General features: G+C 41.7%; 1 protein-coding gene across 4 annotated transcripts in view; it reads left to right on the top strand.

Moving 5' to 3' along the window:
- Positions 1-10,604: 10,604 nt before the first annotated feature.
- The window catches only part of HACE1 (HECT domain and ankyrin repeat containing E3 ubiquitin protein ligase 1), a 133,659-nt gene continuing 130,287 nt past the window's right edge, over positions 10,605-13,976 (top strand). For all 4 annotated transcript variants that reach the window (XM_030809516.1, XM_030809514.1, XM_030809515.1 and 1 more), the window contains exon 1: positions 10,605-10,957. Coding sequence is in view for 1 of the 4 variants with exons in the window: in XM_003258381.2 (XP_003258429.1) it covers positions 10,882-10,957 (76 nt within the window). In the remaining 3 variants the exon portion in view is untranslated. The remainder of the gene's footprint in view (positions 10,958-13,976) is intronic.

The raw sequence follows: 13,976 nt of genomic DNA, 5'->3' as shown, positions 1-13,976 counted from the left end.
TTTTTTTTTTAGACTGAGTCTCCCTCTGTCCCCCAGGCTGGAGTGCAATGGCATAATCTTGGCTCACCGCAATCTCCGCCTCCTGGGTTCAAGTGATTCTCGTGCCTCAGCCTCCTGAGGAGCTGGGATCACAGGCGCATGCCACGACGCCTGGCTAATTTTTGTATTTTTAGCAGAGACGGAGTTTCACCATGTTGGCCAGGCTGGTCTCAAACTCCTGACCTCAAGTGATCCACCCGCTATGGCCTCCCAAAGTGCTGGGATTACAGGCATGAGCCACCTCGCCCGGCCCATACTGTTTTTCTTGACACTATCACTTTTTTCTGTAGGAAACATGATCTTTCACGCTGCTCCCTGAAGTGATTACTAAGGTCATTGAACTTACTACAAAATTCAGAGAACACTTTCATAGGACTAATTACTGATTTCGTCTCATTTATTATGAAAGTCACAGACTTCTACAAATGTTTTAATGGTTTAAAATGTTTAATTTCTCAGTATGAGTTGCATTTTGGATGTTGTCTGTCTATTGATATCCTAATGCCTCACTTTGGAAAACATAGCACTGCATTTAATATTAGCATAAAACATGAAACTTTTGCAATAGATACATGAAAATTTGAAACATCAAACTTATTTAGGCATAGCCAAAAGCTTCTACTTTAGGCAATCACAATTTATGAATTTTGATTCATGGAAATATCAAAATTTACATTTCTCCTGAGAACTAATACACTTTAAATCCTAACCTAAGATGCATGTAGGGTTGCAATAATCTACTCCTGAGAAAGTTCTGGTGGCTTGCAATTTATATCCATGAGGACCAGCTGCCGTTAGTTAGCATGTACTTCTTCCCATTGATGATACACAGGGAAGAAGATTGACATCTATCATGCTCTAAATACATAGAGTTAGATAAGGATTTTTAAATTTACTTGTCCTCAGTATTTGTAGTGTGTTTTCTCAGGACTCAAGAAAACAGAAAGAATATTTTAGTGCAGTGAGATTTCTCCAGTATGAAATCTCTCTTACGTATTAAGCAATATGTGAATTCTGCAAGGGTGAACATCTTCCATTGTATCCCTGTATATTATTTCATCATGGTCTCAGAGAAGAAACTTTTGCATTGATAAAATATGCACTTATTAACTTTGCGTGTCATGAGAGGTATTCGGATGTCTTTCTGTTCAGAGACTATATTTACTGAGTAGCATAAACATCTTCAATTTACTAGGTTGTTTTTGAGTGATAGGAATCTTTTGTATGCAAATTCTTTATGAGATATGTGTTTCCTGAATATTTTCTCCCCTAGAGAATTTACCTATTCATTTTCATAATGATATATTTTGCTAAGAAGAAGCTTTTAAGATAAATATAATTTTTTTGCTTTTATGCTTTTTGACTTTCTGTGACCTGTAAGAAGTCTTTGACTTCTCCCAGGTCATGAAAATAGTATCCTATGCTTTATTCTAGAAGCTTTATAGTTAGCTCTTATGTTCAGATTTATGATCCTTTTTGAATTAATTTGTGTGTGATGTGATGTAGGAATTGAGGTGTTTTCTTCTTCCAAATGAATATACAACTATTCCAGAATCATTTTCACTCAGTAGGACTTCCAGTACAATGTTGTATAGAAGTAATGAAAACAGATATTGTTGCCTTATTCCTGGTTTTAGAAAGAAAGCAATCAATATTTTACCATAAATATAATGCACAGAGAGAGAGACAGGGGAGAGAGAGAGAGAAAGAGAGAGAGAGAGAGAGAGAGAGGTTCTGGTCCTCAGAAGAGTAAGAAAGCTTTTTTCCAGAAAGTTCTCAGCAACTTCTCCCCATTTCTCATTGATCTGAATTCTAAACTATCTACTATCAATAGTGGCCTGGAATGAGCTTACACCTTAGCCACATGACCCTAGAGTCAGGGTTAGAGTCAGCACATGGGCAGTGCAGAAGTGTAGACACCTGAATGAAACTAGGACTTATAAATATATGTAAAGAGGGTTAGGGAAGAGGAGAGCTATTTTATAGAACAAAAGAGGCTTGAGGCTTTGCAATCATAACAACAAAATGTGATACGTGAGTGTTATTTGGATTCTGATTCAAATAAACCAGTTATTAAAAATGTCTAAGACAATTGGGAAAATTTGAACATTCTCTGGATATCTGACAATATCATTACACCTTTTTAAATATTTTATGTGTAATAATAGTATTGTAGTTATTTTTTGGACTCGTCTTACAGAGATACATAAGAAATGGTAACAAATGAAATGCTATGATGTTTGGGACTTACATTAAAGTAACCCAGTGTGAGAGTATTGGGATATGGGCAAAATAAGATTGGTTGGGTGATGAGTGTATCAGATTTCATTTTTGCTATTTTGTTTACTTTTTTTTTTTTGAGACGGAGTCTCACTCTGTTGCCCAGGCTGGAATGCCATGGCGTGATCTCGGCTCACTGCAAGCTCCGCCTCCCAGGTTCACGCCATTCTCCTGCCTGAGCCTCCCGAGTAGCTGGGACTACAGGCGTCTGCCACCATGCCCAGCTAATTTTTTGTATTTTTAGTAGAGACGGGGTTTCACTGTGTTAGCCAGGATGGTCTCGATCTCCTGACCTCGTGATCCACCCGCCTCAGCCTCCCAAAGTGCTGGGATTACAGGCGTGAGCCACCGCACCCGGCCTTGTTTACTTTTATGTAGAAAATTCCTTAATAAAATTTAAAACCACCTACCTAAAAAAATGAAAATAGGGATTGTCACCAAAAATAGGGGGACAATGTTTTGGAGGCAACTGCAATTCCCACTCTATTAATCGTTTTCATTTATATTACTGTTTCTGATTATTTAAAATTATTTTATTTATTTTTACATATTTGAATAAGCAGTGAATTTACAGAGGTAAAAATTAGAAGGATCTAAAAAGATATACAGCAAGAAGTCTCCTTCTGATGCGGGGCCCTTGTTACTTCGTTTTCCGTCCCCAGAGCTGCCCTCTCCATTTCTCTTGTAATCGGTGCTATCCTTTTATCATATACACCATTTTTAGTGGCTGCAAAATACTGCATATATAAACATACCACAACTTATTGAGCAATTTTCTTATTGTTAAACTTTTATGTGGTTCTTATTTATTTAGAGAGCTTTGTGTATTTTTGATCTTACACGATCAATAATTTCTCCTTCTCTGAAATATTCAATTAATTAAAATATCTTTGGCTGGGCGAGGTGGCTCATGCCTGTAATCCCAGCACTTTGGGAGTCCAAGGCGGGCAGATCATCTGAGGTCAGGAGTTGGAGATGACTCTGGCCAACATGGTGAAACCTCGTCTCTACTAAAAATACCAAAATCAGCTGGGCGTGGTGGCACACACCTGTAATCCCAGCTGCTCGGGACGCTGTGGCAAGAGAATCACTTGAACCCAGGAGGCAGAGATTGCAGTGAGCCAAGATTGCACCATTGCACTCCAGCCTGGGCGACAAGAGCGAAATTCCATCTAAAAAAAAAAAAAAATCCTCAATTACCTGGTAACTTGAAAAAACAAAACAAAAAAACCCCAAAACTTTCTCTCAACCCCAATCCCACTCCAGCTACCTTTCTAGTGCTCTTTTTATTCCACAGCCTGGTTCAACTATCAATATTTTACCAGGACAGACTGCCTGAACCATTGAGCCCTTCAGGAAGCGAACTCGCTTTGGGAGGTCAACCTGCAGGGATTAGTCTTGAACAAATTGATGTTTCTTTTCTACTTTATACTATCTCCCTAGTTTCCAAACACTATCTGTAGAGTTATATCTCCAAATGTATATTGTAAGCCCAGAATAGCCATGTATGTCGAGTCATCTACTTGATATCTCCACTTCAGTACCTCAAAGGCACCTCAAACTTTCCATGACACAATCTCCTTTTCCAAACCTGGTTCTATTCAGTGTTCTATTTTCCCAGGAATGGTGCCGTCATACATACAATTGCATAATCCCTTTTCTGTTTCCCATTTCCCATATGCAGTCCATCATTAGGTGTTATTGGTTTTATTGCAAAAACATTTCTCAATGTTATTATGAAAACATTTTACTCTACTGATATAACCACTATGCTGTCCAAAAGACAACCATCTTTTGGACTAACTAGTAAGTAGCCCACAAACTATTTTTTGCTTATCTATTCAACTGCCAATCTAATTCATTCTTCATCCTTCAGGTGGAGTAAACGTTTTCCTTCCAAACACAAATCTGATCATATTATTCCCACTTGCTTAAGATCCTTTAATGCCTTTCCACTGCTCTTATGCTAAAGGCCCTATCGTGGCCAGCAAAACCCCACATGGACTGCTTCCTCTCTCACCATTTCATAGTGTACTACCTTTTGCTCCTTGACTTTCAATGACATAACCAAAATACAACTTTCTTTAGATTCCTTGAACATTTCATGCACCATAGGATCTTTGCAAATTCCATTCTCTCCATTGAGCACTTTTTTTTTTTTTGAGACAGAGTCTCGCTTTGTCACCCAGGCTGGAGTGCAGTTGCACAATCTTTCACTTTGTCACCCAGGCTGGAGTGCAGTTGCACAATCTTGGCTCACTCCAGCCTCCGCCTCCCAGGTTCAAGCGATTCTCCTGCCCCAGCCTCCAGAATAGCTGGGATTACAGGCATGTGCAACCATGTCCGGCTAATTTTTGTATTTTTAGTAGAGACAGGATTTCACCATGTTAGCTAGGCTGATCTTGAACTGTTGATCTCAAGTGATCCACCTCCTCGGGCTCCCAATGTGCTGGGATTATAGGCATGAGCCACCGCACAAGGCCTCTTTGGTTTTTTTTTTTTTTTTAGACAGTATCTCACTCTGTCACCCAGGCTGGAGTGCAGTGGCACAAACATGGCTCACTGCAACCTCATTCTCCTAGGCTTGAGTGATCCTCCTGCCTCAACCTCTGGAGTAGCTGGGACCACCGGGGCACGCTACCATGTCTGGCTAATTTTTAATTTTTTTCGTCAAGACAGGGTCTCGCCATGTTTCTCAGGCTGGTATTAAACTCCCGGACTCAAACGATCCTCTTGCCTCAGCCTCCCAAAGTGCTGGGGTTACAGATGTGAGCTACTGCGCCCCACTAAGAATATTCGTTATCACCCTAGCTCCTTTGCCTAGATACCTTCTATTCATCTTTTGATTCTTAGGTTAAGTGTCTGTTTTTTTGGAAATCCTCTCTAGATGTTCCTAGTCTTTCACAGAATGGTTTTTCCAGCCTTTCAGAACACTTATCTCTACTTACACTTATATATCCATGAGCATAATTATTTGAAAAACATTATTTAAGAAATATCTCTATTCCCCTCCTACAGGCAGTATTTTTTTTGTTTACTAGGAATTTAATAATACTTCTGTATAAATAAATATTATATTTATCTATACATCTTTGTTTCTATTTCAGGTTGTTTCTTTGGACTATACGCCCAGAGGTGAATTGAATGAATCAAAAGGTACACAACAATTCTTTTTTTTTTTTTGAGAGGGAGTGTCTGGGTCTTTGCCCAGGCTGGAGTGCAGGGGTGCGATCTCAGCTCACTGCAACCTCTGCCTTCCGGGTTCAAGCAATTCTCCTGCCCCAGGCTCCTGAGTAGCTGGGATTACAGGCACGTGCCACCACAGCCGGCCAATTTTTGTAGAGACAGGGTTTCACCATGTTGGTCAGGCTGGTCTCCAACTCCTGACCTCACTATCTACCCACCTTGGCCTCCCAAAGTGTTGGGATTACAGGTGTGAGTCACCGCAATCAGCCTGTACACAACATTTCTAATGGCTTTCAGTACATAGACAGTTAGATGTGTTAATAGGCGATGACATATTCTCCCCTAAAGAACCCATTAATGAATCAAAGATAATTTGGGTAAGTTTTAGGTTGTAATTTCAGTGAGGTTTTTTTTTGGCTTTGTTTTGTTTCAGCATTTTAATCTGTGACTTAAATCTCTATATAGAGAGGGAGCTTGTCAAGTCTGCACATGATACACAGCACAGAAGATACCAGACGAGTGATTAATAGATGCAGGACCTAACAGTATCTTTTCAGGTTATACTAATGACCTCAGGCTGGGTGCGGTGGCTCATGCCTGTAATCCCAGCACTTTGGGAGGCTGAGGTGGGTGGATCACCAGAGGCCAGGAGTTTAAGACTAGCCTGGCCAACATGGTGAAACCCCGTCTCTACTAAAAATACAAAAAATAGCCGGGTATGGTGGCGCTCACCTGTAGTCCCGGCTACTCAGAGGCTGAGGCACAAGTATTGCTTGAACCCAGGAGGCGGAGCTCACGGTGGGGGTTGCAGTGAGTGGAGATCACACCACTGCACTCCAGCCTGGGCAACAGAGCAAGACCTTATCTCAAAACAACAAAACAACAACAACAACAACAACAACAAAAACCTAATCAAGATGAAATCCAGCAGGACAAATGTAGGATCCTTCACTTTGATTAAGAAATTCTGTAGCATGGGTACTGGATGAAAGTGTAGTTTAGTGAGACCCGCGGCTGCCTCTCATTGCTAACTCCGAAGTCCCTTCTACTGGCTTATGTGTCCCCTGCATTTCCTGCCTCTACTTCCAGACCTAGAGTCTGCTTTGTTTTTCTTTGATAACTTCCTCTGTCCACTCCATTTCTTGGGATTTTCATCCTACCCTACCCTGGCTTTGGCCATGGTCTTCCTAGTTGCCACCTCAGTGACACTACTCTGAAGAAGGGCACTTGGATGCGTTGTATTTTTGTAGCTGTAATATATGTGCTTTAAAAGGATGCGTATTCCCTCTTCATTAGTAATGAAGTGAATGTTCACACGTGCCCTTTAATGAGACTTGTAGTTGAAGTTTTTTAATCTTCTGTATCTTTAACTATCTTTTTCTGCTAGCTTTATTCGTTTCAGAGCGAAGGGTGTGAAAAATCTAGCACCATGGTGTGGAACTTATACTTGTAATTCTATCAAGTGTAGCTTTATTTTTAGTCTATGTTTTTAGGTGTAGGTTCAGGACTAGTATAAACTTTCTGGTAACTCTCTTTGACTCTAATAATGTTTTTTCCTTTAAAATTTATTTTGCTGATATTAATATTGTTCCTGATAGTTAATTTTCTGTATCAACTTGGAGGGTGTTTTTGGAAGAGATGAACATTTAAATTGGTTAAAGCAGATTGCTCTCCATAATATGGGTGGGCTTCATCCAATCAGCTGAAGGCCTGAATAGAAGAAACAGCAAGAGGGAATTTTTCAGCAGACTGCCTCCAAACTTCTTCTGTCTTACTAGCTGCCCTGGCCTTTGACTGGAACTGCATCATCAGGTCTCTTGGGTATTGAGACCGCTGGTCCAAACTGTAGATTTTGGATTTGCTAGCTTCCATAATCACGTGAGTCAATTTCTGATAATAAATCTCTTTCTCTCTCTCCATATATACACACACATTCTACTGGTTCTGTTTCTCCAGAGAACCCTGATATATTGTTATGTCACATTTATTTGGCTAATATTTTCTATGGTATCCCTTTTTTCCATTTCCTTTTGGAAATGGTGGTCCCTTAGAAACAGCAAATAGCTGTTTTATTTGATCTTTTCAGATGTAAGAAATAAATCAGGATTGCGATCCAGGAGATTTTGAGTCAGCATTGAAAAGCTTGCCTTACTGCATTTCCCATACAGTTTATAAAGCATAAAGATGAAGTACTTTGACCTTTTTTCATGATTGGCTGTTATACATTAATTTTTTTAGGGCAACTATTTAAGCAGATTTGTCTATAGCTGATTGGCTTAGTTTCACTGAATCATGCTGACAAGGATGTAAACCTGGTGTTTTGTGTTTATTATCACAGATGGTGCTTTGGGGAAATGAGGATGATGAGTTTTGGTTTGTGGTTATACACAGTTGGACTTGGGTGTATCTAAACTGTGGCCTCCATTTTTATGTTTCTTAACACACTATCTAAGACCTCTATGTTTTAGAGTAAACATTGAGTTTACTCTGTTTATATTTTCTGTGACCATGGATAAATTTAGATTTATTTCTACCGCTACTTTATGTTTTGTTTTTATGACCATTTTTCTTTGCTCCCACCCATTTCCTGCCTTTTGTTGAACAGATTGTTTTTCTCTTCTCTTTCCCTTAATGCTTGGGAATCTTCAATAAAACCAATTTCCAGGAAGAACAAAATACCAGATATACAAAAAAGAAAGTTAAAACTGTCTGGGCCACAGAAGAACCTGGATTAGCATTAGAGAAAAACTCTACGCTTTTGTTAATGGAAATTATGATACAAAGTGCCCTTTTGAAACTTCCACTTGATGTTTTTGGTGTTGGTGACAGGTGAGAAAATCTTCTACTCTTTAGCTAATAATAATCTATAAGAAGCTGTTTAGCTGTTTTGGTGTTCTCCTGGGCAGCTTTCTTCTTGGTGTGATAAGTTGCCTTGTCTAATACGGTAACCACAAGGCACACACAGCTATTTAACTTAATTAATTTCATTAATTATACTTTAATACAAATTTAAAATTCAGTTGCACCAGCCACATTTCAAGCACCCAGTAACCCCATTTGGTTAGTGGATGCTATTTTGGACATTGCAGATTATAGAATATTTCTATCATTGTAGAAAGTTCTATTGGACAGGAAGTGATAAGCTGATAGTAGTACTGCAGCTTTATACATTTTGAAGCAGAGCTACTGGGGAGACTGCATCATATTGCGGAATTTGGAACTGACAATTTACTTCAGCATTCCCTGATGTTCTTCCATTATCTTCTGCTCCTGTGGTCAACAGTGACCAGCATGAGGTGCAATGTCCACCACGGAGGCTGCTGGGGGCTCCTACCCCTGCCTGCAAACTCCAGGCTTGGTCCTCACAGGACTTTGAAGGTAATTTATATAGAGCAACAGCCTGGAGAGCAATGGTGATAACAGCAGCTGAGAGAAGCTGAGGGGCCAACTTCTGTACAGCAGTGGGAATCCTGACTTTTTGAATAGTATAAGAGGCCAAGCAAGACTGGAGCATTTTTAGTTGAAGCCAGGTTGCAAACGGTTGAGCCTGGGCTAGACTGGTTCATAACTTCTGGTATTTCTTTCTTCCTTTCCTTTTTTTTTGAGACAGGGTCTCGCTCTGTCACCCAGGCTGGAGTGCAACGGCAGGATCTCAGCTCACTGCAGCCTCCGCCTCTCAGGTTCAAGCGATTCTCCTGCCTAAGCCTCCCGAGTAGCTGGGATTACAGAGGCACACCACCACGCCCAGCTAATTTTTGTATATACATATTTTTAGTAGAGACAGGGTTTTACCATGTTGGCCAGGCTGGTCTCAAACTCCTGACCTCAAGTGATCCGCCTGCCTTGGCCTCACAAAGTGCTGGGATTACAGGCATGAGCCACCACGCCCAGCCTCTGGTATTCTTTTGAAACTTTGACCTCTACCACCTTGTTGCCAGACTGGTTTAGGTATCATCTGATTAGGTGAAGATTACAGAGGTCTTCCCCGAGCCTGTGGCACCACTGGCACAAATGGTCACTAGCTGGAACTGATTTAGGTCGGCATTGGCAGGGAAAACACATGCCAACCACCATCTGCCCCTTTATATCCTGAATGGGCAGGTGAGACTCTCTTTCTCTTGGCCAGCCAACATACATCATCAACGTACATGTGCCCATTCATTTCAAGAACAGCTTTGTGTCTTTGAGGGAAGAGAAGCTGAAAAAGACAAGCCTTTTGTTTCTCCCTCACTCCAGCATCATCTCGGCACTGGTAATATATCCAAGATATTAATAGTCAGTGGTGTTAGCCAGACTCACATTTACCGCTTTGATTGGGTTAATTTTTTCAAGTTCCAACTCTGTTGTTTCAAGTTTCAAGTGTTCAACTTCTGTGCAGAGCTTACGAATATGATTTTTCGCCACTGAGTTCGTTTCTTCCACAATGTAGGTATCCAAATTTTTTGTAACTTACAAAGTCAAATCCTTTGGATTTCCCACTAGGCTCTGTCATCACATAGACACTTTAGCATTGTACCAAATAAATGAAAATTTTTTTTCACGTTGTCATCATTCATATCTTCCCCAGAGCTTTAACTTTGTGCCAGGTGCCTTGTTAAGTACAGGGATACAACACAGTGCAATATTAAATGTCCCTGCCCTCATAAAGTCGCCCGGCAGGAAAAACAACTAATTAAGCTATTGTCAAGTTATTTACAATGAAGACAAAAGCATATTGTGCTTTTGGATTTGTTTGATTTTATTACTCTTTAAATTTGACATATAAAAATATCATACCTAAACAGTTCATGTAGGGTACCTGAAACAAAGGCACTAATACAGTACTAGAAAGGTCGTGACAGATTTAAAAACAGTTGTGCCAATTTCCAATCTGTTTTATAGTAAAGTTATAGAATTGGAGGAAGCTGCTCCTGTACAACTTTGGAAGAGGGTAGGAGGAGCAGGGCATGAGAATGCCTTTCCAGGAACTTAGGAGTACGCCCAGTCGCTGCGAGGCTTCCCGCACACTCAGCCCTGCGCCCGCCTCGGCGTGGCCTGGGCGCCCCCAGCGTGACTCCGCCCAGGGCGCTCGGTTCCGCCAGCTGGAAACTACAGTTCCCAGAAGGCCACGCGAGCCCGGGAGGGACGCGGCGGCGGTGGCAGCAGGAAAGGCGCGAGCAGAGGCGGCGGCGAGTGTCCCCTAGGTGGTCGGTCCGGCAGCATCCCGGCCCCCGGACGCAGGACGTGGCCCCAGGCAGCCCTCGCAGCTCAGTGCTCTAGCCAGGGCAAGCCCGCGTCTCCGCCTGCTGGACGGGCCCAGGCGAGATGTAGGGCGCTGGGCGCGGAGGCCGCCGGTGCGGCGGGGGATCGCTGAGGCTCGCGGAGGGCGCGCCGAGGATGGAGAGAGCGATGGAGCAACTCAACCGCCTGACGCGCTCGCTGCGCCGCGCGCGCACCGTGGAGTTGCCCGAGGGTGAGCCTGGTCGCGGGGCCGGGCTGGCCGCGGGGCGGGGGGCGGCCAGTGGGGCAGGAGCTCCGGCTGCGTCAAGGCCTGGTGGAAAAACTAACTGAAAGCTGAGAAAACGCCCACTTTTACTTTCCTGAGCTGAAAGGCGGCCCCGGGCCCTGAACTCCCCTGGCCCGCCGCTCCCACCCCGGCAGGTGGGAGTTTGCGGGAGGAAACTGGGTTGGTGGGGGTTCCGCTGCTGGGAGGAGCGAGACAAAGGTCTCACAACGTCTGTCGATTAGGGGTCTTGGCAAAGGGGCAGGAATACCAGCCGGAGGCCCGAGACCCGGAGTCAGAAGACATCATAATTGCGGGTCATTTAACAGTCCCCGGGGATAGAGATGATCCAAAGATAGTGTTTACTTTAAGCTGCATCGGGGGGCCAGGCGGGCTTTTATTTTTGTTATTTTTTAAAATGTGGGGCACTGCCTTGTTTTGGTAACAGGCAAACAAAGGGTTGTCAAACATTAAACAGGTACTCTTAAAGTACTGTGTGCGTAAACACAATACATTTTTCTTTAATATGCATGCCTGCCTTCATTCTTCATTTATTCATCAGGGAGTAGTACTGAGTGGGCTAGCTGGGAACTAGGACGCATCTGCATCCTAGGGACCTCATGGTCCCTGAGGATCAGGACTTTTAGTTCACCGTGCCAGGGTTCCTTCAGGACAGGTAAAACTCTGCTAATAACAAGGAGAGAAAATAAGCAATTTTGTTTGCAGCGTCAGGAATTCAGACATTTTAGTGGTGATGGGAGATAGCAGTGCTGCTTCTAAGAAGCTTTTGGCTCTTTATGCCCAAGTGAGAGAAGGGTTGGGAGGAGGTTGTAGCTGGTGAATAGCTTTTTTCTTAATTGTAGTAGTTTATCTTATTTTTTCAAAACTCTCTTTGAATTGCTGCTGGGTGGTTTGTAGGATAGGGAAGGAGACCTTGGCAGACGGTCATGAAAGAAGTGTGGGATTGGGTACTTTGGCGATAATTTTCTTTCATTTCTTTTATAGAGATGAGGTCTCACTATGTTCCCCAGGCTGGTCTTAACTCCTGGGCTCAAGTGATCCGCACCCTGCTCCTGGCAAAGTGTTGGGATTACAGATGTGAGCCACCGCGCCTGGCCTGGGGATAATCTTCTTGAAAAAATGGTCTCTAGTCTCTATTTAGAGTTCAGATTTTGGTAACTAGATTCTAGCTTCAACTTTTTCTATATTTTCTTTCCAACTTTCACATTTGAATCCATGAATCCATTTCTTAAGTGTAACCCTTAATTATTTTTCGTAGTCGAATTATTGGTATAGCTTGATGAAGACTACATGTATAATTTATATTGTCTAGTTTGAATCCCGATATTTTTTACATAAATGTGATTTAGAAGACTTTGATAATGTTACTTGGTTTTAAAAGTAATATAGTTTCATTGTAGAAAATTTGGAAAATAAAGAAAAATAGAAAAAAATATGTCATTCCACCATCCAATTATAAACAATGTTACCATTGTTATTTCTTTTTCTCTCCCTAACAAGTTAAAATCATATTGCATATAGTCTTTTATTTTGTGTTTAGAAAACATCCCAATTTTTTTTTTTTTTTTTTTGAGACGAAGTCTCGCTCTGTCGCCCAGGCTGGAGTGCAGTGGCGCCATCTCGACTCACTGCAAACTCCGCCTCCGGGGTTCACACTATTCTCCTGCCTCAGCCTTCCGAGTAGTTGGGACTACAGGAGCCTGCCACCATGCCCGGCTAATTTTTTGTATTTTTAGTAGAGATGGGGTTTCACCGTGTTAGCTAGGATGGTCTCGATCTCCTGACCTCGTGATCCGCCCGCCTCGGCCTCCCAAAGTGCTGGGGGATTACAGGCGTGAGCCACCGTGCCCGGCCCCAAATGTTTTTTTTTATATTCTTCAATAGGCTTAATGACTTCACAATTTCACAGGATGCATGTAACAAATGTTGAATCTAAATACTGTTTTAAAACTGATTTTATGAGAAACAGCTTTGTATTTAAGACATAGTCTGCCTCTAAATACTTCCTTAGGGTTTATTCTTACAAGAAGAATATCTGCAATACGTCTCTAAGGCTCAATGTATCAGTTTCTCAACTTACCCCTTGGAAAGTTCCACCAGCAGTCGGAGAGTGCCCAGAAACTAGAATATTATCAGTAAAAGTAAAACTTTTCCACATATAGGCAAAAATGGCATCTTGTTTGCATTTGCTTTTCTTTGATTATAGTGAATTTGTTCATTTTGTTTCTTGAATTTAATTTACCTTTGTCTCTAAGTTCTGATGAGTCTTTGAATTCTCTGAGCTTGGCTCTTTCAAATATATCATACATATAGGAATATATATATATATATATATATATATATATATATATATAAACATTCCTACTGATACAAATCCACATTTGTGCTTATATTTTAAGGGCTGAATGGAAACTCTGAGATCTCTCTAAATTTAGAAAATAATCAGATTTTTTTTGCTTTGTTAGAATTCAATAATCAATAAGCATCTAATTACAACAAACTATTAAGCTTGTAAACTTTTTAGTCAGCTTGTACTCTAAAATTAATTTTGTTGCAAAGGTTGAAACTATAGATGTTTGATAAACGGAGTTGGATGCTATGTTTCCTTGAGATGATGAAAACCTGGGTATTACCCTAAGTAATGGAGTACAGGTAGTTGAGTCATCCTAGGCAGGCCTAACACAGGAATATTCTTGAGAGAAAAAGAGGTGAAGAGTAAGAAATTACTTTAGGGATATGGATTCTTAGTAGTGTTTAAAAGGTGGAGGCAGGGCGCAGTGGCTCACACCTGTAATCCCAGCACTTTGGGAGGCCGAGGTGGGTGGATCACCTGAGGTCAGGAGTGTGAGACCAGCTGGCTAACATGGTGAAACCCCGGCTCCACTAAAAATACTAAAAATACAAAACATTAGCTGGATGTGGTGGCGGGTGCCTGTAATCCCAGCTACTTGGGAGGCTGAGGCAGGAG

Source organism: Nomascus leucogenys, chromosome 3 (assembly GCF_006542625.1).
Source record: "Nomascus leucogenys isolate Asia chromosome 3, Asia_NLE_v1, whole genome shotgun sequence".
Taxonomy (NCBI): domain Eukaryota; kingdom Metazoa; phylum Chordata; class Mammalia; order Primates; family Hylobatidae; genus Nomascus; species Nomascus leucogenys.
Note: the sequence above shows the minus strand (reverse complement) of the source record. Positions and strands in the feature narration are given on the sequence as shown.